The sequence below is a fragment of the Natrix helvetica genome, assembly GCF_964273705.1.
Source record: "Natrix helvetica genome assembly, chromosome: 1".
In the NCBI taxonomy this organism is placed as follows: Eukaryota; Metazoa; Chordata; class Lepidosauria; order Squamata; family Natricidae; genus Natrix; species Natrix helvetica.
The window spans coordinates 345,271,614-345,297,880 of NC_138548.1; the positions used below are offsets into that span (position 1 = coordinate 345,271,614).

General features: G+C 44.1%; 2 protein-coding genes across 5 annotated transcripts in view; one reads left to right on the forward strand and one right to left on the reverse strand.

Annotated features, from left to right (window-relative positions):
* Positions 1-2,345, reverse strand: part of VARS2 (valyl-tRNA synthetase 2, mitochondrial) — a 42,804-nt gene extending 40,459 nt beyond the window's left edge. Inside the window, exon 1 of one of the 3 annotated variants that reach the window (XM_081934731.1) lies at positions 2,235-2,345. The gene's annotated coding sequence lies outside the window, so the exon portion shown is untranslated. Of the gene's footprint in view, positions 1-1,632; positions 1,652-2,183 lie in introns of those variants that run through there. The other 2 variants (XM_081934730.1, XM_081934732.1) reach the window with 2 other exon arrangements.
* GTF2H4 (general transcription factor IIH subunit 4) lies at positions 2,228-21,569 on the forward strand. 2 transcript variants are annotated; one of them, XM_081934734.1, is made up of 14 exons: positions 2,228-2,360; positions 5,140-5,313; positions 6,918-7,022; positions 8,126-8,257; positions 9,102-9,198; positions 11,102-11,190; positions 13,343-13,454; positions 13,556-13,624; positions 14,193-14,276; positions 14,481-14,613; positions 17,910-18,040; positions 18,166-18,213; positions 19,401-19,479; positions 21,179-21,569. In XM_081934734.1, exons 2-14 carry the CDS (start codon positions 5,180-5,182, stop codon positions 21,349-21,351), a joined length of 1,386 nt encoding a protein of 461 aa, XP_081790860.1. In that variant the 5' UTR covers positions 2,228-2,360; positions 5,140-5,179; the 3' UTR covers positions 21,352-21,569. The 2 variants fall into 2 exon arrangements, with proteins under 2 accessions (XP_081790860.1, XP_081790861.1); XM_081934735.1 differs by having other exon boundaries at positions 13,346-13,454.
* The last annotated feature ends 4,698 nt before the right edge of the window (positions 21,570-26,267 follow it).

Consider the following 26,267-nt stretch of genomic DNA (forward strand, 5'->3'; position numbering starts at 1 on the left):
CATTTCAAGTTCATATATTTATTTATTTTCATCAAGCATGTATCAGACAACATATATACCATATTTTTCAAAGTATAAGATGCACCTTTTTCCCTCAAAAAAGAGGCTGAGAATCTAGGTGCGTCTTATACACTGAATGCAGCATTTTCTTTGACTCCCAAAACCCCGCCCTCTTGCATAGCCGTGCATAGCCTTTAGGAGGCTTGCAGAGTGCTCCTGGGGCTGGGGAGGGCAGAAATGAGTGAAAAACGGGCCGTTTTTTTGCTCAGTTTTGTCCCCTCCCCCAGCCCCCAGGAGCACTCTATAAGCCTCCTAAAGGCTATTCATGCCCTTTTGGGGGGGGGGGAAACGGGCCCTTTTTCGTGAAAAACGGGCTGCTTTGGGGAGGTCTGCAGAGTGCAAAAACTTTTTCTTTAATTTACCTCTTCAAAATCTTGGTGCATCTTATACTCTAGTGCCTCTTATACTCCGAAAAAATACAGTATGTATAAACATGATTTTGGATACATGAAATGAATAAGAATAAAAAGAAACATTAGGACAGGGAGGGTATGCACACCCCTTACAGACCTATTACAAACGGGGTGAGGTCAACAGTAGACAGTCTAAGGTTAAAGTTATGGGTGTTTGGGGAAGAAACCACAGAGTCAGGTAACGCATTCCAGGCGTTGACCACTCTGTTGCTGAAGTCGTATTTTCTGCAGCCAAGTTTGGAGCAGTTTATCTTAAGTTTGTATCTATTGTGTGCTCGTATTGTGGTGGTTGAAGCTGAAATAGTCATTGACAGGTAGGACATTTTAGCGGATAATTTTATGTACTACGCTTAGGTCAGACCGAAGTCGGCGTAGTTCTAAGTTGTCTAAGCCCAAAATTTCAAGTCTGGTGGCATCAGGGGTTGCAAGCAGAGGATTCTTCTCGTGAAGTACTTCTGGACTCACTCAATTGTATTAACGTCCGATATGCAGTGCAGGTTCCATACACATGAGTTGTATTCGAGAATTGGTGTAGCAAATGTTTTGTATGCTCTGGTTAGCAGTACAATATTACCAGAGAAGAAGCTACACAAGATTTAAATTAAGAACGCTTAATGCCTTTTTGGCAATGTTATTACAGTTGGCTCTGGCACTTAGATCATTACATATGACCTAAGTAAATATTAAAATATTAATATTGATTATATATAAATATTAAAATATTAATATTAATTATATATTAATATTAATTAAATATTAGATATATATATATATATATTTATAAATATGCGCATAATACCCATACACAAACAGGCACTGCTATTCCCTTTTGAATAACCAACGCAGAGAGCAGAAAAGGAGTAAAAGTGATACGACAAAGGAATTAAAATCCCAAAGACAGGATTAGGATCAAGGAGAGAAGCAACTTAGAACTGAGGAGAAATTTCCTGACAGTTAGAACAATTAATCAGTGGAACAGCTTGCCTCCAGAAGTTGTGAATGCCCCAACACTGGAAGTCTTTAAGAAGATGCTGGATAGCCACTTGTCTGAAACGGTATAGGGTTTCCTGCCTAGGCAGGGGGTTGGACTAGAAGACCTCCAAGGTCCCTTCCAACTCTGGTATTGTATTGTAAGAGGTTAGAACTGGCAGGAACCCACCCCTGCATGGGACCATATCAGCCACTTTGCTGGATATCAGCAAAGTGGCTGGTCCTCGCAAGCAGCCACACCAGGAAGAAGTCGCAGCAGTGTTGGGCCTCCTCTCACAGACACACTGCATCCTTGGCCTGGATCCATGCAGGAACTCCCAGGCATGCCGTGCTTGCTCCACAGTTTGGCCAACAGAGTGCATGCCTTGCCTGACGGATCACTGGGACTGCACACTCCGGTTCATCTGTCTTGAGGATTAGAGATTGGATTAGGAATAGAGAAGTGGGCGGGACTCCAAATCCCATACGCCTTAGCCAGCAGAGCCAGGGATGGTAGCGTCGGAACACATCTGGAAAACCCAGTTATTAAGAGGCTCACACATCCCCACCTCGTCTCCAACACTACATTCTTGTGCTTCCCAGAATCGTTTTACACTAGTTTTGCACGTCCCGTTCCTCTCTGCAACTGTGAATGCAATACACGCCTCCCTTTCTCTTCCCCCCACTAATCTAGACCGCCCCAAAACCACGATCCGGGGACACATTCAAAACCAAGCTTACCCCTTGCAACCCGGGCCTTTTTTTTTTCCGCGCTCCCGACATGCAACTCACACAGGAAAAGGAGCCGACGCCGAGAGGTGGAGTGCGCCGATCGCTTCCTGCTCGCCGGGAGGGCCGGCTGGTGTGGAGACACTGCCGCGGATCCTTGTCCCCGTCCTCGATGCGCTCCTGGTGAAAGTGAGTCCTTTGGGTCCCGAACATGCAAGCGCCCCGCAGCAGCCGATTTTGGTGAAACCGAAGGAGCTTTGCGATCCGGGGTGGGGCGGGTTGGCAACCCCCGTCTGAGAATAAAGCCCCGGAGGAGCTTTTCCCAGCCCTGGGAGGTCTTTGGAGAAGGAGACCCTGGCGAAGGGCGGGCCGTGTTTTGCTGTGCCAGCGTGGGAAAGTATAGGAAGATCATAAACGTATTTATGTTTGATAAGCCGCTCCAGTCCTAAGAAGTTCTGACCGGTGTATATATATATAAACCCGACGTAGCAATCCGATTGAAAAGTATGAAAATATATGATCCCAAAATGCACCAAGTAGGCACAATTAGCAACAATTCATATACAGATTTTTCCTCCCCGCCGGAAGTCTCCCTTCTTTTTTGCCTATTGTATAACCTCTGGTTCTTTGTCTAGTCTTCATCTAAACATGTGCCTGTCATCCATTCATGCATAAATCCATCTATTAAACTATTTATATAGCTTCCCATACTGGAACCACAACACTTAAATAGGAACAAATTAATGAACCCATTCATTCCCTCATTGTGGCTGTACAAGTAGTCCTCAACTTACCACTTCAATTGAGCCCATAGTTATTGCTAAGCAAGACAGTTATGAAGTGAATATTGCTCCATTTTACAAGCCTTCTTGCCATAGTTGTTAAGTAAATCACTGCAGTTAAGTGAGTGACACAGTTGTTAATTAAATCTATGTATCCATTGACTTTGCTTGTCAGAAGATTGCAAAAAAGGAAGACATGAGCCCAGGACACTGTGACCGTCATAAATATGAATCAGTTGAATTTTGATCATGTGACCGTGGGGACGCTACAACGGTTGTAAGCCCTTTTTTTTCAGTGCCGTTGTCACTTCTAACCGTCACTAAATGAACTTGTCAGTTGAAGACTACATGCATAGAGTGGGGCAAAAAGAATTGTATTAAGAAATGAGAAAAGTGGTATTATTCAAGAGTGAAGAAAGAGTTGTGATCTGTCTGTTTTGGAAAAGGCAATATTTTGAACTAATTGAAGGATGCAACAATATATGGTTCTATGGCAGAGATTCTGTGATCTTACAATAATATATTATTCAGATTATAATAGCAAATTTATTAGTAATCCAGTGACTATTGATAAGATATTAGAGAGTTTTTTTCTTTTCTTTCTTTTTAGTTTGTATTTTAGTTTTTTTAATTTTCTTTTTAAAGATGAAATATTGTTTTTGTTACAATAAGTAATAAAACTTAACCTGTCGAGTCTTGAAAAGATGCCAAGAGTCAGCTCTTAATAGCTTTTCAAAGCATGGGGCTATTCTGGCATTAAATTTTTAAACCACATTAGATCAGTGTTTTTTCAAACTCAGCAACTTTATTTATTTATTTATTTATGTATTTATTCTTCGCATTTCTAAACCGCCCCCTCTCCCAAAAAGGGACTCTTAAGACTACATCTTAAGATGTAGAGGTTTATATTCCAAGAATTCCCCAAACTGTTGATATCCACATATATTGCTGAGTTAGAAAGACACTGAACTAAACAGTTTCCAAGCTATTGAACTGGTAAGTCATAGGTGATTTGATGGCATGTAAAGTCACAGCATTTACAATAGGAAAATCTGACGAACAGATCTTAAGTTCTCGTTCTTGAGGAAGAAAACCCAACAACCAGAGGTTGGCAGGGATACCTTTGCCTACAAATTATAGTTTGTGTTTTCTAGACTGCCTGTTTTAAAATTAAAAATCTCTCCTTGTCTATGGAAGATTTCACCTACCATAAGCAAGACCACAATGGAAATACTCAGGCAGCAACACATTTGCTGTTTATTGGGGAATTTTTCTTATGGGGGAATTACCGTGTTTCCCTAAAAATAATACAGGGTCTTATTTTCTTTTGACCCCCAAAATAAGCACTTGGCCTTATTTTCGGGGAGGTCTTATTATTTTTGAGGTGCAGGAGGCAGCGAGCGTGGTCACCTCATGGCTGCTGCTGCGTTGCAATATTTTCAGGGAGGGCTTATTTTCGGGGGAGGGCTTATTTTAGCGCATGCGTTCAAAAGCCCGATTGAGCTTATTATCCAGAGAAAGTCTTATTTTCAGGAAAACGGGGTAGGCTAAAAAAAGCCTACCTGTGAAGATGTTGCAAATGGATTCCCCCTTATTACCACTGTGTCAGATTTGCTGTGTACAGGCAGTCCTCAATTTACGACCAAAATTGGAATCAGAATTTCCGTGGCTATGAAAGGTGATAGTTAAGTGAGTTCTGTCCAATTTTATGGCCGTTTTGCTCCGGCTGTTAAGTGAATCACTGCAGTTGTTAAATGAATCATGCGGTCGTTAAGCAAATCTGGTTTCCTTCATTGACTTTGCTCATCAGAAGCTGGCTGACAATGGTTTGCAAATGGCGATCGCTTGACCCCAGGATACCATCGTAAATACATGATGGTTGCAAAGCACCCCCCAATTTTGATCAGGGGACCATGGAGATGCTGCAATGGTCATCACTGTGAGGACTGGTCACAAGTCACTTTTTCCCATACCATTGTAACTTTGGTCACTAAACAATGGTTGTAAGCTGAGGACTACCAGGTGAGCCTAAATGTTATGCCACAGATTTCTGCCTGTGTGTTTTAATTCATAGACTTTCCAAAAACATATATGTGGTTTTGTACTTATCCCAGTGCTAGTTCCGTCCACAGCAAACATGCTACTTTACTGAATTCACCAGATCTTTTGTCTTTCAACTATCACAGCCTTTGCAGAAAAATGTCCCGGTGATGAAGGGTAGCTGTCATGACGGAGTCAGTGATGAAACTCCAGAGAGTTCAGCTGAAATGCAAGAACCTTCATGAATACCTGCGGGGTCTCAGCCCCGAGATTTTGGATCGGCTGTATAATCATCCTGCCACCTGCCTTGCTGTCCTTCGGTAAGTGAGAATCTCGCCTGTCCTAGGCAAGGCCTAGAATGTAGGCCTTGTATCAGCTGGGGATAAAAATGCAAGCAGGTTTTAACCTTATGTATTCAAATCCGTATTTTATAGCTAACTAGCCGATAACCAAGCATTGCCGGATATTTATTTATTTGGGGGGGGGGGGGGAAATGTCCGGATCAAATATAATTTCTAATGTTGGATTTTCCCTCTTATCAGAGGGAGCCCCCTTGTGGAGTACTGTGAAGCTGTTACCATGGCAACTCCACTGCGCTGTACAGTAGAAGCCATTTTTAAGGCAAAACCAGCTGTATCTTAACAGAACACACACCCCGAGGGGTTTTAGGGGTTTCTTACCCCCGCAGTATTTGTTTCCAGGGAGTAAGTCATTTGTTCAAGTTTGGTTGAAATTGCTTGAGACGTTCCAGAGTTATGCTGGAACACACAGACAGAGAGACAGACAGACGTTTTTATATAGAGAGAAGAAAGATAACTTGCTCCTGGTTCCAGATTGCTGGACCCAGTGTTTTTGCAGAATAGACTGTCTGACCTGCCACCATTGAAACCTATAAAGTGGTGTCAAATTCAAGGCCTCGGGGCCTGATCTGGCCCTCAGGGTTATTAGATCTGGCCCATAGGGCCTCCCTGGAAACAGTGGGGCGTGGACTGCGATGCATCTGCGAGCAAAAACCGAGCTCCGGGAGGCCGCGCAAGTCCTCTGTTTTTAGCTGCGACAGCCTCCTGCAGCCCTCTGCCAGCGAAAACGGAGACCCGGGGAGGCCACTTTCTCCGTTTTTGATGGCTGCAGGAGGCTGTCACAGTGACCTTGAGCTGTGTTAGTGCAGTGGTTAGAGTGCAGTATTGCAGGCTACTTCAGCTGACTGCAAGCTGCCTGCCATTTGGCAGTTCAAATCTCACCAGGCTCAAGATTGACTCCGCCTTCCATCCTTCCAAGGTGGGTAAAATGAGGACCCAGATTGTTAGGGGCAATTATGCTGACTCTGTAAACCACTTTGAGAGGGCTGTAAAAGCACTACGAAGTGGTATATAAGTCTAAGCGCTATTGGTATGGTGAGCTGGCCACAACCAGCCACCACCACCACCCGCCCCCCCAAGATCAAACACAACTCTGATGCGGCCCTCAATGAAATAGGGTCTGACCCCTCTGCTCTAAATAGAAACGACCCTTGGCTCCATTTGTTGAGAAAAATGCAGTTTTCTTAGAAGAAAAGTGCATTAAAGTAGTAGATACCAGAATTGAGCGCGCGCATGCACACACACACACACACACACACACACAAGCAGTCAGGTTCAGGAAGGATGTTTTTGTAATGGCCAGTCCAAGTTCAGGACGATATGCAGCTGGTATGTCGTGTGACCTTGAAGCAGAGTCTGGAAGAGATACAGCATTCACTTTTGTTTCCCCCCCCCCTTGCTTTTCCCCCTCCCCATACTTCATAGCTGTATGTGACTGCGGTCAAAGCGCAGACAAGCATTAAGGTGGCAGCTGACACTGGCTTGCTTTGGCAGATGATGCCTGGCTTATGGGGAAAAAAATATACCTTGTGCGTGATGCTGATCTTACATTCTTCTCTTCTCAGGGAGCTGCCTGGGTTAGCCAAAAATTATGTCATGCGGATGCTTTTTCTGGAACAGCCTCTTCGTCAGGCAGCTGTGGCCCTGTGGGTGAAGAAGGAATATGTCAAGTAAGTTGATAACTCAAGCCTTGATTGTCTAACAAAGTTTTTTTTTAAAAAAAAAACTCCCAATACAATTACTACTCAAAGGAACATTGTAAGATTGAAAGTGTGTGTTGCATTGAGATGTTCCATTAGCAGAATTGTGGCCGGCTGGTATAAATAAAGCTCGTATTCATTTTCATTTATTTAATAAACTTGTCTACAGCCTCAATTACAATGACAACTTGAGACTTTTTACATATTTGGACTAAAAAAAGAAAAAAAACCTCAAAAGCCACAACAGTAGCAATATAATAATAGAAAAGTGTTGTGGCCCAGCAGGATCCGTTTGAGCTGCTGATGGACCCAGATAGCGAGGGACCATTTCAGTCGGCCCTGGATGATGTGGAAGACCCTGTGCAGGTTGCAGATTCAGAGCAGGAACCAGAGGGGCTGGTTGGCCACCAGGAGGCACCTGAGGCATGGAGCAGTGGGGAGGATCAAAGGCAGTCAGTCCCTGATGCTAGAGTGAGATGGGCAGCAGCTTCGTAGGCAGGCTCACAGACATAATTAGCACAGGTGGTTGTAGATTGGCCCCTCCCAAGAGAGCTTATAGGTGAGGCGTTGGGAGGGGACATTTGTAGGAAACAACCATTCGAAATTAGCAGTGAAGAAAGTCGATGTCTTAGAGCCGTGTTTGAATATCTGGTTTGTTTTTGCATTTTGAGTTATCTGGGCTTTCGGCCAAAGAGTTTGTTATCTTGCAATTAAACAGTGGCAAACAGCCAAGCCTGTGTTTTGGCTTGTTCACAGGCGTGGAGAGAGGGGGGGTCAGAACAGAAAAGGATAGATGAGGGTTAACGTGTGGAGTCCTTGGTGCTCTCTGAGCTTGTTTGTTTTCTTGCAAACATTTCATTACCCAACTATGTAATACCATCAGTGGTAGAAAGAAATGGGATTTTCCCTCTGTTTATATGCGGTGGCTTGCCCTATCAGTGTTGGTGGGAGTGTTGTTTTCTCCTTGGTAGTTCCTTGATTAATTATTCTTAGTTGTCTTAAACTTAACTACGGTAAGTGCCTTAATCAAGGAACTACACTTCCTGAATTCGTGATGGGCTATGGTGTTTCAGGGAACAAGAGGAGAGCTCGGATATCTTGCTGGGACTGCGACTTTGGCACACGCAGCTACTCCCAGGTGGGCTCGAAGGCATCGTCTTGAACCCCATCTTCAAGGAAAACCTGCGCATTGCTCTCTTGGGAGGGTGAGTCCAGATTCTTAAGGTTGGAGAGTGAAGGCAGAAGTTCATAGAAATAGACTGCACTGGCTGAAGATGAGGGTAATTTCAGTTCTCTGAAAGGGGTGTTTTGGGGATCCTGCCACTTCGCAGATAGAGAGCAAACTAGCAACAGCAAGACCAATAGCACTTGGACTTATATACCACTTCACAATGCTTTACAGCCCTCTCTAAGCAGTTTAGAGAGTCAGCCTATTGCCCCCAACAATCTGGTCCTTATTTTACCCATCTCGGAAGGATGGAAGGCTGAGTCAACCTTGAGCCAGTGAGATTTGAACTGCCAAATTGCAGTTAGCAGTCAGCTGAATAGAATTGAATTGAATTCTTTATCGGCACAAGGAATTTGTCTTTGGTGCATATGCTCTCAGTGTACATAAAGAAAAATAAAATAGAATACATTCATCAAGAATTATAAGACACAACACTTAGTGATAGTCATAGGTTACTGATAAGCAATCAAATTATTCTAGGAAACAAATAAAACAATGTTAAAGATACCAGCAACATGGTTATAGTCATAAGTGGGAAGAGGGGGGTGGAGGAGATCACTGAAGCAGTCTCACTATTAATAGGTCAAATGTCTATGGAGATTCTCAATCATCTAGGTCATGGTTGTCCCAAAGGTATAGAGGTACAAATGACAGGCTCAATAATCCCTTTGTAGGAATTGCTTTTGCATTTAATACCTACAGAAGATCTATTACCTGGTTTAAGAATCCTTACTCCTGAATAGGACATTAGTAGTGCTATCCTTAAGTTGCAGCCCATAAATAGTAATGGAGTTTCTTACTGCTCAATTCTGTGTCCACAGAGGTAAGGCCTGGTCTGATGATACCAGCCAACTGGGCCCAGATAAGCATGCCCGAGATGTCCCATCTTTGGACAAGTATGCAGAAGAAAGGTGGGAGGTGAGCATTTTGCCTTGTCTAAGTAGCCTGCTTTGTTATGGATGTATTTATAAGGTAGTCCTTGATTTATAACGTTTTGTTTAGGGACTGATTGAAGTTACAGTGACACTGAAAAAAGTGACTTATAACCAGCTCTCACACTTACAGTATAACTCTTGCAGTATCCCAACAGTCATATGATCAAAATTACATGCATGCAGCTGGCATGTATTTCGGATGGTTGCAGCAACCCACGATCATAGGCTTGCCATTTGCAATCTCCCCAGCATGCAAACTCAAGGGGGGGGGGGGGGAGTCGGATTAACTTAATGACTGTATGATTTACTTAGCTGTGGTGATACGCTTAACTATAGCCAAAAAATAGGGTGTGACTCAATTAACAACCACCTTGCTTAGCAACAGGGATTTTGGTCCCAATTGTGATGATAAGTCGAGGACTACCCGTATTAGAATTCAAAAGACTGACTTTGTTGCAGTGTTCTCCCACCTCTTGCCAGTAAAGTCACCAAGACTGCTGCTCCCTCTCCTTTCTTGTTTGGATTTAGTTCAAAAGCCTTCCTTTTGGGAAAACACCAGGTTAATCATGCGAAAAGAAGATCTTTGGATATGGTTTGGTTAACGTTGTGCTTCTTGTTGTTAGTTGCAAAGTTGTATCCGACCCATGGCGACCCCATGGACAACTTTCCTCTAGGCCTTCCTGTCTTCTACCATCCTCTGAAGTCCATTTAATCTCACACTGACTGCTTCAGTGACTCCATCCAGCCACCTCATTCTCTGCCGCCCCCTTCTTCTTTTGCCCTCAATCTTTCCCAGCATTAGGCTCTTCTCTATTGAGTCCTTCCTTCTCATTAGGTGGCCAAAGTATTTGAGTTTCATCTTCAGGATCTGGCCTTCTAAAGAGAAGTCAAGGTTGATTTCTTCCAGGGCTGACTGGTTTGATCGCCTTGCAGTCCAAGGGACTTGCAGGAGTCTTTTCCAACACCATTGTGCTTAGCATTTCACATTTTTTTGGAATCAGAGTATTTTAAATGGTATGTTTCCTTCTATGGAGGATTAAGCTCCTGAATCTTCCTGTTTGAATTTATTCATGGTGGAATACTATTGCATTTCCTTTCACCAGGCCTAGGATGGACATCCATGTTTCCCAATTCCTTACTAACTCCCCCTTTATCTAATGTGGTCTTACTGTCTTTTAGTAGCATTTGCAGTTGTCTATTGCTTCATAATTTCAACTAAGAGTAGTTGCCATTACTAGCCAGGATCCCTCAATGGGGCGTATCCTAGAATTCTGCCCGTCAAAGCAATAGACATCCTGATGAATCGTGAGTGGAATTGCAACCATTTGTAGAGTCCCCAGTGACTGGGTGGCCTTTGCATAGGGTGTGCAGCACACAATGAATTGACTTTGTTAAGTAATTACGCTCCCCGTTAGAAGAGCGAGTATGCAGAGAAGCGTAATGAGAGTGATACGGAATAACACGCACAAACCAGCATACACTGAATAGTATAAAAATATAGTAGTTTACTATGTAGAAATATAGAGGTATTCAGAGTCCAGTTAACAGTCCAAGTCATACACGGTTCAGTAACTCAGTTATCTAAATAGTCAGTATAGCACACAAAATATAGCTAAACAGTAGCAAACCAACAATACCTCACTATACACCAACCAGCTTCTAACAAACAGAGAGAGAGAGCTAACAGCCATTCTAGCTCCCTCTTATGGCTGCTTGAGGTAGCAAGCCAATTGATCTCTTAAGCATTTAAAGTAACAGTAACATAATCATAGCTTAATATACATTGCCAAGCCAAGCCTAGGGTTACATCCCTAACAGACTTTACCAAACACCAGATTCCACAGAGATCACCGTTTTCTTCTCTTTCTCCGCATTGTTCCGTTTAGGTCATCCTGCATTTCATGGTAGGCTCTCCTAGTGCAGCGGTGAGTCAGGACCTGGCTCAGCTGCTGATTGAAGCTGGCCTGATGAAGAGGTAAGTGTCTCGGAGAGAGACAAGCATTTAGTCCAACGGTCACCAGCTGGTGGTCCACGAGAAAATCTTGATGGTCCGCAGAAAAATTATTTGCATTTTTTATATTGCACTAAATCAGGGGTCCTCAAACTACAGATATGTGCCAGATACGTGCAATGAACACTTGTGTTGCTACAGAGATTCTCCCCCTTCAGGGTCTTTTTGTGTGGGTTGGAGGGGGGCAGAAATTCTGACTTGGGGTCTGCTTCAGTCTCCTGGTGCGGGGCTTTGGGCGAAGACTGGAGGGAAGTGCTGCTGGTTGTAAAGAGACGGAAGGCCTTGTTCCAGTGGGACTGCATCATGGCCTGGAACTGGTTGACCATCTCAGCCCACTGAGCCTCCAGGAGCCAACCTGGCCTTGCTCTCCCTCAGGTCTTCCCTCTGCTTGGAGAGCCTATGCTCGTAGTCCTCAGTGAGGTGCTTCTGCTGAGCCTCCTTCTCGGTCAGATCCAATTTGATCTGAGCCAGCTATTTTGCCCACTTACTCTCAGGTGGCTTCTTAGCTCCAACAACTGCTTCCTGGTGGGGGACTAAGGAGCCCCGGCACGCAGGCTGGAAGGGGAGGGGTGAGTAGAAGCAGGCGAGGCACCCTCGATGTGAGTGACATCAAGTTGGTCATGCCCATCCAGTCACATGACCACCTAGCCACGCCCACCCAGCTGATCATTAGGCAGATCATATTAGTAGTCTGTGGGATTTAAACTTATGAATTTAGCGGTCCCTGAGGTCTGAAAGGTTGGTGACCACTGATTAAGAACACCCCCCCTCCCAAAGTATCTCCTCCAGCCATAATACAGCCCAGTGTCTGTTTTAAGAACAGTTGAGAATCGTCCGATTTGACATCAGGAGAAAAAGGAACGGCTGTGCAGAAAGATAGGGCCAGCATTCAGACAACGTTTTTACCCTCTGATCATGATGTACTGCAGACTGTTCTCAAACTATGGGTTAGGACCTTCCGGGGGATGGGTGTGTGTGTCTTGAGCAACTATGGGGCAGGCATCCTTTTTGAAACCCTGGTCAGGCTTGTCTAGATCAAGGGTCTCCAAAGTTGGCAACTTTTAAGACTTGTGGACTTCAGCTCCCAGAATTCCCTAGCCAGCCATGCATTCACAGCCATGAATTTGGAGACTCCTGGTCGAGGTAAAGTGTGGAGACTGGGTTTTTTGCATGCAGAGAGCAAGAATCCTTGTAAGATTTAGATTTTTAATTTTTAAATGTCAGATTTAAAAACTGGCATATTTTTTTCTTGCCCAACCAGGTTTCCAATCATCCTTTTGTTTCCATTGTAGGAAGTTGTAGTACTACAGAAATTAAGTACACACAAATATTGAGTACATATAATCTGAGTTTGGAGAACATCAGAGGTGGGTTGCTCCCAGTTCATCCTGGTTCAGCCGAATCAGTAGTGGTATTTTGGCCTGGGTTGCAGAACCGGCAGTGACCCAGGCTGGCCACACCCCCAAACCGGTTACCAGTCGCCATTGTCGGCATGTTGTTTAGTAGTGCGTGTGCGTGCGCATTTCACTATAACATGTTCTGCGCATGCAAAGCACATGCAAAGCGAACCGGTAGTAAAACCAGGAGCAACCCACCTCTGGAGAACATACTGTGTCATAAATTCATTGTCCAAGTTACATTTGCACATAATCATAGGCTTATGTAGGGGGAGGCTATTTGTTTGTGTTACAAGGGAAACTAATCAAGGAGAGACACAATACGGAAATAAGGAGAAATTTCCTGGCAGAACAATTAATCAGTGAAACAGCTGATCAGTAAACCCCTTCTCCCCCCCCCCAAAAAAAGTTGTGGGTACTCCAACAATGCAGGTTTTCAAGAAGAGATTGGACAACCATTTGTCTGAAATGGTCTAGGGTCCCCTGCTTGAGCAGGGGGTTGGACTAAGAGACCTCCAAGGTCCCTACCAACTTTTTTATTTTGTCAGGCATTAACACTCAGATAGTGGCAGGATGCACAGCCTATCAGTCTCCTGTAGCATCAGGGAACCGTAGCCACCATCAGTGTAAATCATGTGAAAATTGGGTACAACTTTGCAAAACTAAGAATTGTTTTTCCTTTTCTGGATTTTGTCTTGAGTTACTCTGCTTCTTCCTAGCAGTGAGCCTGGGGAACCTCCCTGCATCACATCCTCTGGCTTCCAGTTCCTGTTGCTGGATACTTCATCACAGCTGTGGTACTTCATGCTCCAGTATCTCCAGTCAGCAGAGGTGAGGAGAAACAATGAAATGACTGCTTGCCATCTCAGCTCTGGTTATTCTGCCCATTTCTTGTTTCTGCTTCTAATTCCCCTTTTTGCATCATTCTACAGACCAGGGGCATGGACTTGGTGGAGATTCTTTCCTTCCTCTTTCAGCTCAGCTTCTCCACACTTGGCAAGGTGAGAAGGAACTTCTTTATCTATCAGCAACATATGTTGGTGAGAAGTTGGGCTACATATCAAGACAATAACTGGCTCCAGAATTGAACAGGGGGCTTCCGGTTAGGAAGTGTTTAAGGTTGCTTACCCCTGAATTAGGGGAACCGTGGTCTTTGAACTAACCCTAATTAAAGTCTCACATCTAGATTGCACACATTATTCAATTATTAAGCCAAACAATAGTCTCTGATGTTGAGCGGCACAGGGTCTTACAAGCATAGAACCTAGAAAATTGGAGCAGATGGCCGAAGAGAAGACATCGTGCATTTGGTAAATGCTTAGTGTAAATGATGATGTCACAACCATAGCTTAATTGTTCAGGAAACAAAGCATGAATGATATGTGCCTAGAGCATTCATCCTTTAATAAGTGCATCTTCCATTGATGACTCTTACAGGTAAATCAGCAGAAGAATTTGTTCATGGCCTCTCAATGTGATTTGATTGCCTATTCATCTACTGACCAATCAAGATATTTGTGCAATATACTTGTCTATCAATAAATTATTTTCCAATTTCTTGATTCTCAGGATTATTCTGTGGAAGGAATGAGTGATTCTCTTCTGAACTTCCTTCAGCATCTCCGGGAATTTGGCCTGGTGTTTCAAAGAAAGGTACAACACAGTAGGGGGATTATATGAGGAGCTGAACCAGAGTATTAAAAAAACACACATTGTCAGATGTTAGAGGTATTAAGGACTTCTTCAAGGATCTTGTGAGGTAAAATAGTAGGTTAGTCTTCTGAAAGATGAATTGTCAGAGAGCTCTGAACTTACCACAAACTGGTTGCCAATGTCTTTCTTTCTTTCTTCTTTCAGAGAAAATCCAGGCGTTACTATCCCACCCGCTTAGCTATTAATCTTTCCTCCGGCATCTCAGGTACCACCGTGGACACCCATAACCAAGGCTTTATCGTGGTGGAAACCAACTACAGGATCTATGCATACACAGGTTTGAAACCATACTGATTTCCTTTCTTCAGAGGCCCATCCCTCTTCTTCTAATTCAGAATTAGGAATCAGTGCCTTTTTAAAAATATCTCTTGGTTGTATAACACAGTGCCTCCAAGATTTTGCTTTACTGATTGGAGAAGAGTATTTAGCCAGGATTGCTTTCTTCATTTGACCTAGGACAATATTTTTCAAATTGTTGGCTGTCTTGATAAACCGTATTTTTAGGAGTATAAGACGCACCAAGATTTTGAAGAGGCAAATTTTAAAAAAAAAGTTTTTGCACTCCGCAAAATAGCCCATTTTTCACGAAAACGGGCCATTTTTTTAAAGAAAAGGGCATGCATAGCCTTTAGGAGGCTTATAGGGTGCTCCTGGGGCTGGGGGGGGGGCAAAATTGAGCAAAAATTAACCCATTTTTCACTCATTTCTGCCCTCCCCAGCCCCCAGGAGCACTCTGGAATCCTCCTAAAGGCTATGCACAGCCATTTTGGTGAAGGGGGCGGGGTTTCAGGAGGCAAAAAAATGCTGTATTCAGTGTATAAGATGCACCCAGATTTTCAGCCTTTTTTTTGAGGGAAAAAGATGCATCTTATACTCCGAAAAATATGGTAATTCAACTTCTAAAAGGAAATGTGGGGACTAGCCCATTAAATACAGCTGCCTCCCCCTTGCTAGGTTTTTGTCTTTAAAAGCAGGGGAGTTCCCATTCTTTGAAAATACTTACTTTCCATCCCTCTGTTTGAAAAAGCATAGTTTCGATTAAATTTCCACAAACACGAGGAAATGTATGACTAGGTTTTTTTTCCCCCCTACTTACTTGCATAGGGATTATTCTTTATACTATTTATGTTGTTTGTATTTTTGGTCATGGATTGCACCAGTGAGGCTAAAACCAATTTTGTTGTATACATGATGTACAATGACAATAACGGCTATACTACTATGCCAGAAGATATAATCCAAAATTAAGTAGTAATTTGCCCCTTGGGTGGGGAGGGAGGGGCAATAGTGGTTGAGGAATTCTGGGAGTTGTAGTCCACACATCTTAAAAAGGGTAAGGTTGAGAAACACTGAACTATTTAAAGCAGAGATCCCCAACCTTTCTGGGTTGGCAGCACGGCAGGGTGGGGCAAGCACCTTTACGCACACATGGGCACGTGTGAACGGTGGCCCAAGTACGCAAACGGAGCCACAAGCATGTACACAACGCTAGTGCACGGAACACAACACTAGCATGAGTGGGGGAATTGTGCATGTACAGACACATGCGCCCAGGCCAGCCACTCATGCAGCCCAGTAGCCAACAGGTTGGGGACCCCTGATTTAAAGGACACCGGACTGGGGAAAGCTGCTTGCCTATTTTAAAGCAGTGTTTCTGAAGCTCGGCCACTTTAAGGCGTGTGGACTTCAACTCCCAGAATTCATCAACCAAGCCACACTGGCTGGGGAAATCTGGGAATTGAAGTCCACACACCTTTGAAGTGGCTGAGCTTGAGAAACCTTATGTAAAAATGTTGTATTTCCCTCTCTCTGTGTGTGTTTGAAGAAATGTCCTTCCAGGTTCAGTTCCAAGTGGGGAAAATGACACTGGAAACATGGTGGCTGTTTTTGAAAGATGGTTTAATGGTGGGCAGGATCACATGGCTTGAAGATGTTGGGTGAAGAAAAAAGGGCAGAGATGCTGATAGTGCTTGAGTTTTATACCCTCTCCGGGCTTTTGAACTTGAGCTTGTATTCTGATTGGTTGTCAGACTCCCATGGGGCCATGCAGGGACAACTCTGTAGGCTAGTGATGGCGAACCTATGGCACGCGTGCCACCTGTGGCACGCAGAGCCATTTGTCAGGGCACGCGAGGCGCTGCCCTGTCAGCTGGCCAGTGTGCATGCGCTGAGTTCACCATTTTTAAAAGCCATTTTTTCGCCCTCCCCAGGCTCCAGAGGCTTTATAGAAGCCTGGGGAGGGCAAAAAGAGCCTCCCCGCCCCCCCCCCGGAGGCCCTCCGGAGGCTTCAGGGACCGTCCGGAGGCTTCCCTGAAGCCATTGGAATGCTTAAAATGACCCTCCGAGCAAACCGAAGTCCCGGTTTGCTCGGAGGGTCGTTTTGAGCGCTCCGAAGGCGTCAGGGAAGCCTCCGGACGGTCCCTGAAGCCTCCGGAGGGCCTCCGGGGGGGCGGGGGAGGCTCTTTTTGCCCTCCCCAGGCTCCTATAAAGCCTCTGGAGCCTGGGGAGGGTGAAAAAAGCATGTAAAAATGGGGGGGGGGTTCGCGCATTGCATTATGGGCACGGCACGCTGCACACAACCCTCCTGCGCTCCCCCCACTTGTGGCACGCGAGCTGAAAAAGGTTCGCCATCGCTGCTGTAGGCTGTCCTGAGTCCCAGGCTTGGTTGAGCCTTGCTGGGTGATGTAATCTTCCCAGGTGCCATGTGGTGAGATAGGTAGAGGGCTAATCCTATCATGTCCTGAGGCCCATGTCTTAATCCCATCACCCTGGAGCTGAAGGGAGTGGGGCAGGGAGCTGCAGGGAGCTGCTTTGTTTTTAAAACTTGTTTCTCCTTTTCTCATCCAGGGAAATATAATATTCTACCTTTTTAATATTTCCTAAAATATTTCATTCTTCTAGAGGATGGATGGGTGCTAACCAGGGGTGGGTTCCTGCCAGGTCTAACCTCTTCTATAGAAGAGGTTCCACAAATCTACAGTACCGTTTAGAGGTCCCAGCTCCCTCCCCCTGCCCGTCCGCACATCATCAAGATGAAGAGCGAGAGGAGGAATTCTGGGAGTTGAAGCCCACAAGTCTTAAAGCTGTCAAGTTTGAACACCCCTGGGGTTTATTTTCTAAAGGGTTAGGGGTGTAAGGGTCTTGTAACTTGACAGCTTTAAGACTTGCACACTTCAATGCCAGTTCCTGAGCCAACATGACTGAAGGAGGAATTCTGGGAGTTGAAGTCCACAAGTCTTAAAGCTGTCAAGTTTGAACATCCCTGAGTTTTTTTTTTCTAAAGGGTTAGGGGTGCAAGGGTCTTGTAACTTGACAGCTTTAAGACTTGCGTGCTTCAAATGCCAGAGTTTCTGAGCCAACATTTTGGTTGCTAAGCAAGAGGGTTGTTAAGTGAGTTTCACCACATTTTACAAGTTGGCCACGCCCACCCAGTCACATGGCTGGCAAGCCACTCCCACAGGGTCACATGGCCAGCAAGCCACTCCCACAAAGCAGGCCACACCTACAGAAGTGGTTCTAAAAAAATTTGAAACCCACCACTGGTGCTAACATTCTACATGTGCTTACTTCCAGATTCAGAACTACAGATTGCACTAATTGCCCTCTTCTCTGAGATGCTGTATCGCTTCCCTAACCTGGTGGTGGCGCAAGTCACTCGGGAGAACACACAGCAGGCCATTGCCAACGGGATCACGGCCGATCAGGTGAGGATAGGTTTAAAGGGGACTTCGGAGTCGTGCTCTGCTTCTCTCGGTTGGTTGGATGGGGATTAAAACTTTCATGACGAAGTCTCAAATGTGCCAAGCTTCATTATCCTCTTTTGCTGCAGATCATTCACTTCCTACGGACACGAGCTCACGCCGTGATGCTGAAACAGGTGAGGAAATGGCTACAGGAAATGATGGGAGAGGACCCCTAGGGGATTAGGGCATCCAAGCAAAACGTTGCCCTTTGTCACAGTTTATTTGTTGTTTAATACCTGTATTAAACCTGTATCTTTACCTTATACAAAACCTATAAGATATAAATAAACCCTGTAAAGATCCTATGAAATTATGTATAAAAGAAGATTGCTAAGCCTTCTGGAGAGAAAGCCCAATACAGGACTTAACATGATCCCAAATATGAAATACGGATTAAAACAGCGGTCTCAAACTTTTCCAGCTTGGTACCCTGTGCAGGGGGGGCGGGGGACAGGGGATGGTTCTGTGCGAGTGGTGGGCCTGCACACAGCTCAATTTGTGCGAGCGGGGGGGGGGGGGTGCGCACACCCATCAGACATCAAATGGGAGTTTCACACCTGAGTGCAAACTCCCATCGCTCATGCGAGGGGAGCTGTGCGCACAGATGCGCTTGTCTGATGCTTTTCGCAGCCTGGTTACGGACAGGCCGTGGCCCAGTAGTAGGCCATAGCCCCGGGCTTTTGGACCCCTGGATTAAAAGGTTCTGTTCTGACTTAGGCTTCCCAAGAGCATGACGCAAACTCCTTGTCCCGACAAAAATCCCTTTTATTAATTTACTGTGAATTCTGCTCATTCAGCAAAGTCTTTCAAGGGAGGATTTACAGTCACAGACCTTATCTGGCTTGGAGAGCTGACAGGCCGATATCTGCAAAACTTGGCAAGGAGCCTCGGAGAGTCACAAACCAATTAAGCGAACTAATTGTCTCAGGCAAACTCCACTCCCCTTTCGCTCCCCTTTTATTTCCTCTGGGAGGGGCCATTTATCATCCACCTGTGGTCTTGCTCCAGCTGTTCTTCTGCCTCACTGATGTCTGACTCTGAAGGCAGCTGATAACTGGCATACGACTCTGGCCCCCTGCCTGCCTCCGACACAGAGCCCTCATCAGAGCCTTCCCCAGACTCCAGGACTGGCCCACTTTCCTCCCCAACCTCCTCACTGTCCAAATCTGCTGCTAACTCCGCTGGCAGGCCACCACCACAGGTTCAGGGAAAGTAGGGATTGGTCAATTCTAGAGGAAAATGCAATTGGGAGATTGTTTTCTTTGCTCTTTAGCAAATAGATATTTTGCCATCTCTAACTTTTCCACTCTCCTCTCCACAGAACCCTGTACTGCCCCCCACAATCACAGATCAGATCCGGCTGTGGGAGCTGGAACGGGACAGACTGCGCTTTTCTGAGGGTGAGCATCTCCGAGAGATGGGACAGGTGGTCAGGAGTGAAAGCGATAACCGGGAGAAGAATCTAATAGAATGTCAAACTAGGTCAATTATAGTTTGGCAGGTTCCCTAACCTGGTCTCCTCTCCCAGTGTGTTGAATTCCAGTGTGGCCATTAGCCAGACCATCCGGGCATTAATCTTTAGTCCAATAGAGATGCAGTCCTCAACTTACAACCACAATGGAGACCCTAATTTCCACTGCTAAACAAGATGGTTATTAAGTGAGTTGCAGCCAATTTTATGACCTGCTTTTAAAGCCCCACTCTTTAAAGCAAATCACTGCTGTTGTAAAGTGAATCATACGGTCGTTCAGTGAATCCAGTTTCCCCCCCATTGACTTTGCTTGTCCGAAGCCAGGTGGGAAGCTTGCGAATGGAGATCCTATGAATGTGACATGTGGCATTATTCACAAATAAATGCTGGTTGCCAGGCGCCTGAATTTTGATCCTGTAACCATGGGGATGCTACGAGAACAATAAATGGAAGGACCAGTCCTAAGTCCCTTTTTTCACTGCTGCTGTAACTTCAAATGGTCACTAAACAAATGGTTATAAATCAAGGACTGCCTATATATCAGAGGGGCACCAGGTTTGGTCATTGACTCCAGTTCTTGTTCACTTTCATCTCTGCTTCCTTTAGTTTTAATTAGACGGGGGTTTCTCAGCCTTAGTATGTTTAAGACGTGTGGATTTCAACTCCCAGAATTCCACAGCCAGCCTCGTTGGTTGGACTTCTGGGAGTTGAAGCCCATACATCTTAAAGTTGCATGGCCCAAGGGCGTCAAATTCGATTTCATTGAGGGCCTCATCAGGGTTGTGTTGACCGTGGGGGGACTGGAGTGGGCGTGGCCAGCTTGATGTCACTTGTGTTGGGGGCGCCTGTAGTAGCCTGAGCGCTCTGCCAACGAAAACAGGCTTCTGAGCTCCATTTTCGGCTGTGACAGCCTCTTGTAACCCTCTTCCAGCAAAAAACGCAGGCCCTCCCGAGCTCCATTTTCACTGGCAGAGGCACCGTGCGCCAGTCCTTCACTGTTTGTAAGGCGGCCTCACGGGCCAGATCTAAGCACCCTGCAGGCCGGATCTATCCCCCAGACCTTTGAGTTTGACATCTCTGCCTTAGCTGTAGACTTCCTGGTCAGATCTCATTCAAGATCCCTTCCAACTCTTGTTATTCTCTTATTCTTCTTAAAAACCTCCAGTGATGAAGCACTCACAACTTCTGAAGGCATTCCACAGATTGATTGTTCTCATTGTCAGGAAATCCCTACTTAGTTCTAGGTGGGATTTATTAAAAATTAAATTGAAATTAAAATGCGAATTTTAATTTCTCCAGCAGAGTGCCCACTTCCTGGACCACATCTAGGGCTCTGCGTACAGCTAAGAAACCATATTCTTTGTGGCTGGGTGACGCCACTTACAGGGGTTGTCACGATTATCATTTTAAAAGCAGGAGTTGGCCCTGATGTCTGCAGGGGGGATATAAAGAGGCTCTCATTTGTGGTTTTGTCTGTCCTTGTTTGCCCCATTTCTTCCACCCTTATTCCTTCTTTTGCCATATATTGCTGCCCCCGCCTGTTTTCCACCCCTGTCTCTTTCTATTTCTCCATCAGCTTCTCCTTGCCTGACTTCCTGTTCATCTCTTTCTCCAACTCTTTCCCACAGGTGTCCTATACAACCAGTTCTTATCCCAGGTGGACTTTGAGCTTCTCCGTGACCATGCCAAGGAACTTGGGGTCCTGGTTTTTGAGAACCCAATCAAGCGTGTCATGGTGGTGACTCCTGCCGGCCACTCAGACGTCAAACGCTTCTGGAAGCGTCAGAAACACAGTTCCTGAAGGCATTGATTGTACTCCGTGTTCTTCTGATCACGCTTGTTGGAAAGTGGACCAAACAGAAAGGCAGGAATATTCTTTCCCTCCCATTACTTCGAGTGGATGCAAGACAGGCGGAGAGAAGGAAAAAGGGGATGGCTGACTGATTATCCCTTTTCAGCCAAAAAGAGATTCGAAACTTGCTTTTTTAAAAAAAAGAATAAAAAAAGGTCATTGGTTCAGTCTGTCACCTTTGCATCAATACTCTCCGGTAGGAATGACACCCTAACTGGGATGAATCACTGGCATTGAAATAGGTTAGAAGTGAACAATGAAATGCTTTTAGAAAATAGAAATAGCAGGGACAAAGCCATCTCACTAAACTAAAAGTCCAGAAAGTTTGTTGGTGGAAAGTTGCTAAAGTTGAGAGGATGTTCCCTGCATGGTTGAATACTGAATCTTCAAGGTGCCAGGGAGTTCTAGTATCAGACTGTCTACAACCTGGTGCCATCCTACTGTTTAGACCCTTGCTGCCATCTTCCTGAGACTTGTCTGGGGAATGATAGAAATTGGAGCCCAGTACATCTGGAATGCAACACCTTGAAGAAGGCGGTCAGGAAAAAAAGTGTTAAGCAATTATCATTTTTATTCTTTAAATGGCTTGACTCTCTCCGCTCAAAGGGTACAGAAAGAAGAGACAACCTTTCATTCTAGTTTTATAGAAACTGCTAATTAGTGACAAAGCACAGCTTACGTTCAGGTTGCCTTGTTCTAATAAGACGTGTGTTTTTATAGGGGTAATTCAAGGAGTTTTTTCTATCCATGTGTAAATGAAGACAGATCTCTATGCAGAAGCTGCGTTTACACATTGCACTAACCCATATTGTGATTAGTTTGACCCTAATGCGTTCAGCACACCAAATCACCTTCACTTGATCTGGTGGTTTGCCTAATTTGATATCCATTTGATATTCCATCATGGGGATGCCATTTGTTTTTTAAAAAACCAGTGCCAAATACTCAGATGTTTCACCATGACTCAACAGCATGAAGATGCTGTGATTTCACTTGTTCCTCTTCTACCTGTGAGGGAGACTTTGGTTGAAGTCTTTGGTTGAAGTTGAGCAGATTACCTGTTCACCAATCTGTCCTGTGTTGGTGAACTTTCTAAATCCTGTATGCACAGTTGAAGCCTCTGTTGACTTGGACATATAGGTCAACAGGCTTGTCATTCCACCTCTTTTTATCTGAAATCCAGTTGTTGAATTAAAACTAGCTGAGAAATTGTGGGAATATCTTCAGGTTTTTATTCTTCATCCTAAATTTGGCACCTCCAAACACTGCGGAGGAAATGGTGTATTTTGTTCTTGGGAAGCTGCACTAGGTGGCTTATGGGTGATTGTAAAGAGGAAATGGGAATCGTTTACGTACATCAACACATAAATATCTTTTATTTTTTTAAATGAAATAAAATAAAGTACCTTGGGTGTATTCCTGTACTCAGAGGGGTCTGTCATTGTAAAGTAAAGGATAAGTCTAGCAAATGTAGTAATTGCCAGAGGTGAATAATGCAGAAGTTCTCATTCCAGACAGCTAATAAAATTCTTAGTTATCTCTGGTTCTCAGTGATACAGGTTTTGTATCACTGAAAGGGAATTCCTTCCTCAAACTGAAGTTTGCCAAATTGCTTTAATGATTTTTTTCCCAATTGTGATACAATTAAGGAGCTCCCGCCAGCGATGTTAAAGTTTAGAAGGGATTTTGGATTTTTGGTAGCTGAGCTGAAGAAGAGAGAGATACAATATAGGTGGGATGTTCCAATTGGTGTTATATTCAGGTATCAAGGGGTAAGATATCGTTTGAATACAATAGATAAAGCTAGAGACTTTTATTATGAAATACTCAAGGAAAGTGCAACCCCTCCATGTACATCTACACCAACACCAGCAGATTTGAATGTCTCAGAGCAGAGGCTGTTTGAAAAAGAATCAGACGAACAAAGAAAGCAGTTGCAAAAAGAGAAGGAGGTACAGGGTGCTGTAGGTGGATTTCAAGTGGACCCCTCTGGATCTCTGTTGAGCTCTTTCTTGGAAGAAGGACTGTCTAAGACTCTCATTGAAATGCCAATACTTAAACCTGTGGAACAACATGTTACTAGATCCACGACTAGACAAATGCTAGAATCTCACAAGCAGGTGGATCCCCAAATACAATGTGCTAAGAAAGAAGTTAAGAAGCAAACTGGAGCAATGGGAAGAGCCGGGCCGAAGATTAGTCTTGTGGAGAGAGATCTTCAGCAAATGCTTTCAACGCTCCAGATCAGACCCAAAGATGCTTAAGCTATTATCTTGGAACGTGAATGGATTGAACTCTCCACAAAAAAGGAAAAAAATATTTTATTATTTGAAGCAATTTAATAATGATGTTGTTTGTCTTCAAGAGACCCATATTAGGCTACAAGACCAGAAGTACTTAGTGAATTCAAAATTGGGAACACTGTATGCTGCCTCTAATTTGGTAAAGAAAAATGGAGTGGTGATATATATAAACAAAAGATTCCCAACCAAGGTTATAGAGGCAGACGACAGTGGTAGATATATAGCAATTGAACTTGATACAGACTTTGGTGCTATTTTGGTTGTAGGAATTTATGCACCTAATCAACTACAAGAAAGTTTTTACAAGATGCTTCATTTAAAAATCTTAGATTGGAATTTTAAGAGTATTTTAATTATGGGAGACTGGAATGGAGTGATTTCGCCAAGGATAGATAAGAGAACAACGACCAAATTCATTACCAAACTATCAAAGGCTTTTTTTGACCTACAAGATGACTTGAAATGAAAAGATGTTTGGAGGATACAGCATCTAAATGAGATAGATTTTTACTCAGATAGACATAAATCCTTTTCAAGGATTGATTTCTTTTTGTTAACACCGGATCTACTTCCTAAAGCTAATAAAACCAAGATATTCTCCAGGACACTTACTGACCATAGCCCGGTGTGGTTACAAATTGAGTTAGGGAAGAGGCCAAGAAGGTCTTGGAGAGTAAATGAAAATTTATTTAGATACGAAAAAAATGTTGATGAACTTAAAAAACACATGAAGGAATTTTTCAGTTTTAACATGAATAAGGGTACTCCCATTGAAACAGTTTGGGATGCAAGTAAAACTTACATGCGTGGGGTCCTGATACATATGAATTTCAAACATAAACACATTTTTTCCCAATTGTGATACAAACTTACAATAACTTTATATAAACTCCCCTGTCCTCTGCTTTGGGAAATGTTCTCAGCTAGGCCAGTCTCCCCCTCACTTCCTTGATTGGCCAGAATGTGGGAATTGTGTTCTGCTGTCTACCAGTCCTTCTGAAATGATCTGCCATGAGCCTAAAGCTACCATCTTCCCAAACAGATGGACCAAAATTAAGCAAGGAAAGTGGTGATGGGAAAGGCAGCTTGGTCTAGTGGTTAAAGCACCAGGCTAGAACCCGGGAAAGCTGGTTAGCCATAAAAACCAGCTGGGTGGCCTTGAGCTGGTCATCCCAGAAGCTCCTTCAGTTCTGACTGATCTTGTAGTCCATCTGCCTTACAAAATTCAGCAGCCCATCTGCATTTCAAAGACAAAGGCCACTCTTTTGAAGATAGCAAAGTCCATTATCTGGACCAAGAGGACCACTGGTTTGAAAGAGGTGCCAAAGTGGCTATCTATATTAAAATTGCCCTCCTTCAACTGGATTGTCTGTTGTGCAGTAGGTAGAAATTATTTGTCCATTGATGGCCAATTTCTTACAGTGCCAGGCTTCCAGGAATTCTCTGGTATTTGTGGACTTGGCTTGGTCTAGGATGGTCACAGTTTCTCAATTGAAACTATGGTTAAGTCCATAAGTTGTGAAATTAAAGAGTTTTCATCATGCCCTCTGACTGACACTCTGACAAATTGGCCCTTTTTCTGCAAGAAAACAAGCAAGCTCAGAGAGCACCAAGGGTTCCTCATTTCAACCCTGAGCTACAACTATTCTCCTTTAAAGTAGAATAATTTGACCCAGGTCACTTGTACCTCAAGTGGGAATGCTGGGTTGATTGGCTGGATGATCCACTGGTTTCTTTTCCTGGCTGACCGTGGTAGCCTCAGGAGTCTTCTCCAACATTTAAGTTCAAAGGCGTCAATACTTCCTATCCTGCTTCTTTAAATTCCAAACTTTTGCTGCCATAGAGTGTCACAGGGAATACCATAATGTAAAACTAATCCTCCAAACACACAAGATTGCTTATCTAAAGGGGTTATAAGGATCAATGTACTGCCATCGACCTCGTTATTGGCAGACATTTTTTATCATGGGAGGAGAACCAACTGAGCTAATCTTGGCTGTACACATGCCAGAGCTGCATTTGTAGGGTACCTCTTTCTCTCACCAATAAACCAACATTTCTTTCCTGAAGGCATATCTTGGCTCCTTCTTTGACAAGGTAACCACTCTGATTGATAAAGAAAAGACCTGGAATGTACCTCAATTTCAGTACAGCTTTTAATCAGGCTGCCTGTGACAATGTCATTAACCAACCATTGAAATATGGGTTTGAATCGCGGTGCAGTAAGGAGAGTCCACAACTGAATGAAGAACCATATGCAAAGCATCAGCGTAAATAATTCTGTATCAGGCTGGAGAATGTAGTCTCTTATGTGCAAATTAATTAGCATAGAACTTAGAATCATAGGGCTGAAAAGGACCTTAGAGGTCTTCTACCATGTGTATCATTTTTATTTTATTATATATACCACTTTATAATGCCTTGGTATGGCCACACTTGGAATACTGCATCCAGTTTTGTTTGCCACAATGTACAAAAGATATGGAGACTAGAAAGAGTGAAGGGAAGAGCAACAAAGAGGATTAGGGGACTGGAGGCTAAAACATGAAGAATGGTTGCAGG

Coding starts and splice junctions, on each gene's coding strand:
- GTF2H4 (XM_081934734.1), top strand. CDS start 5,180: ATGACGGAGTCAGTGATGAAACTCCAGAGAGTTCAGCTGAAATGCAAG. Junction 9,199..11,101: donor ATGCAGAAGAAAGGTGGGAG/GTGAGCATTTTG, acceptor TGTTCCGTTTAG/GTCATCCTGCATTTCATGGT. Junction 18,041..18,165: donor ACGGGATCACGGCCGATCAG/GTGAGGATAGGT, acceptor CTTTTGCTGCAG/ATCATTCACTTCCTACGGAC.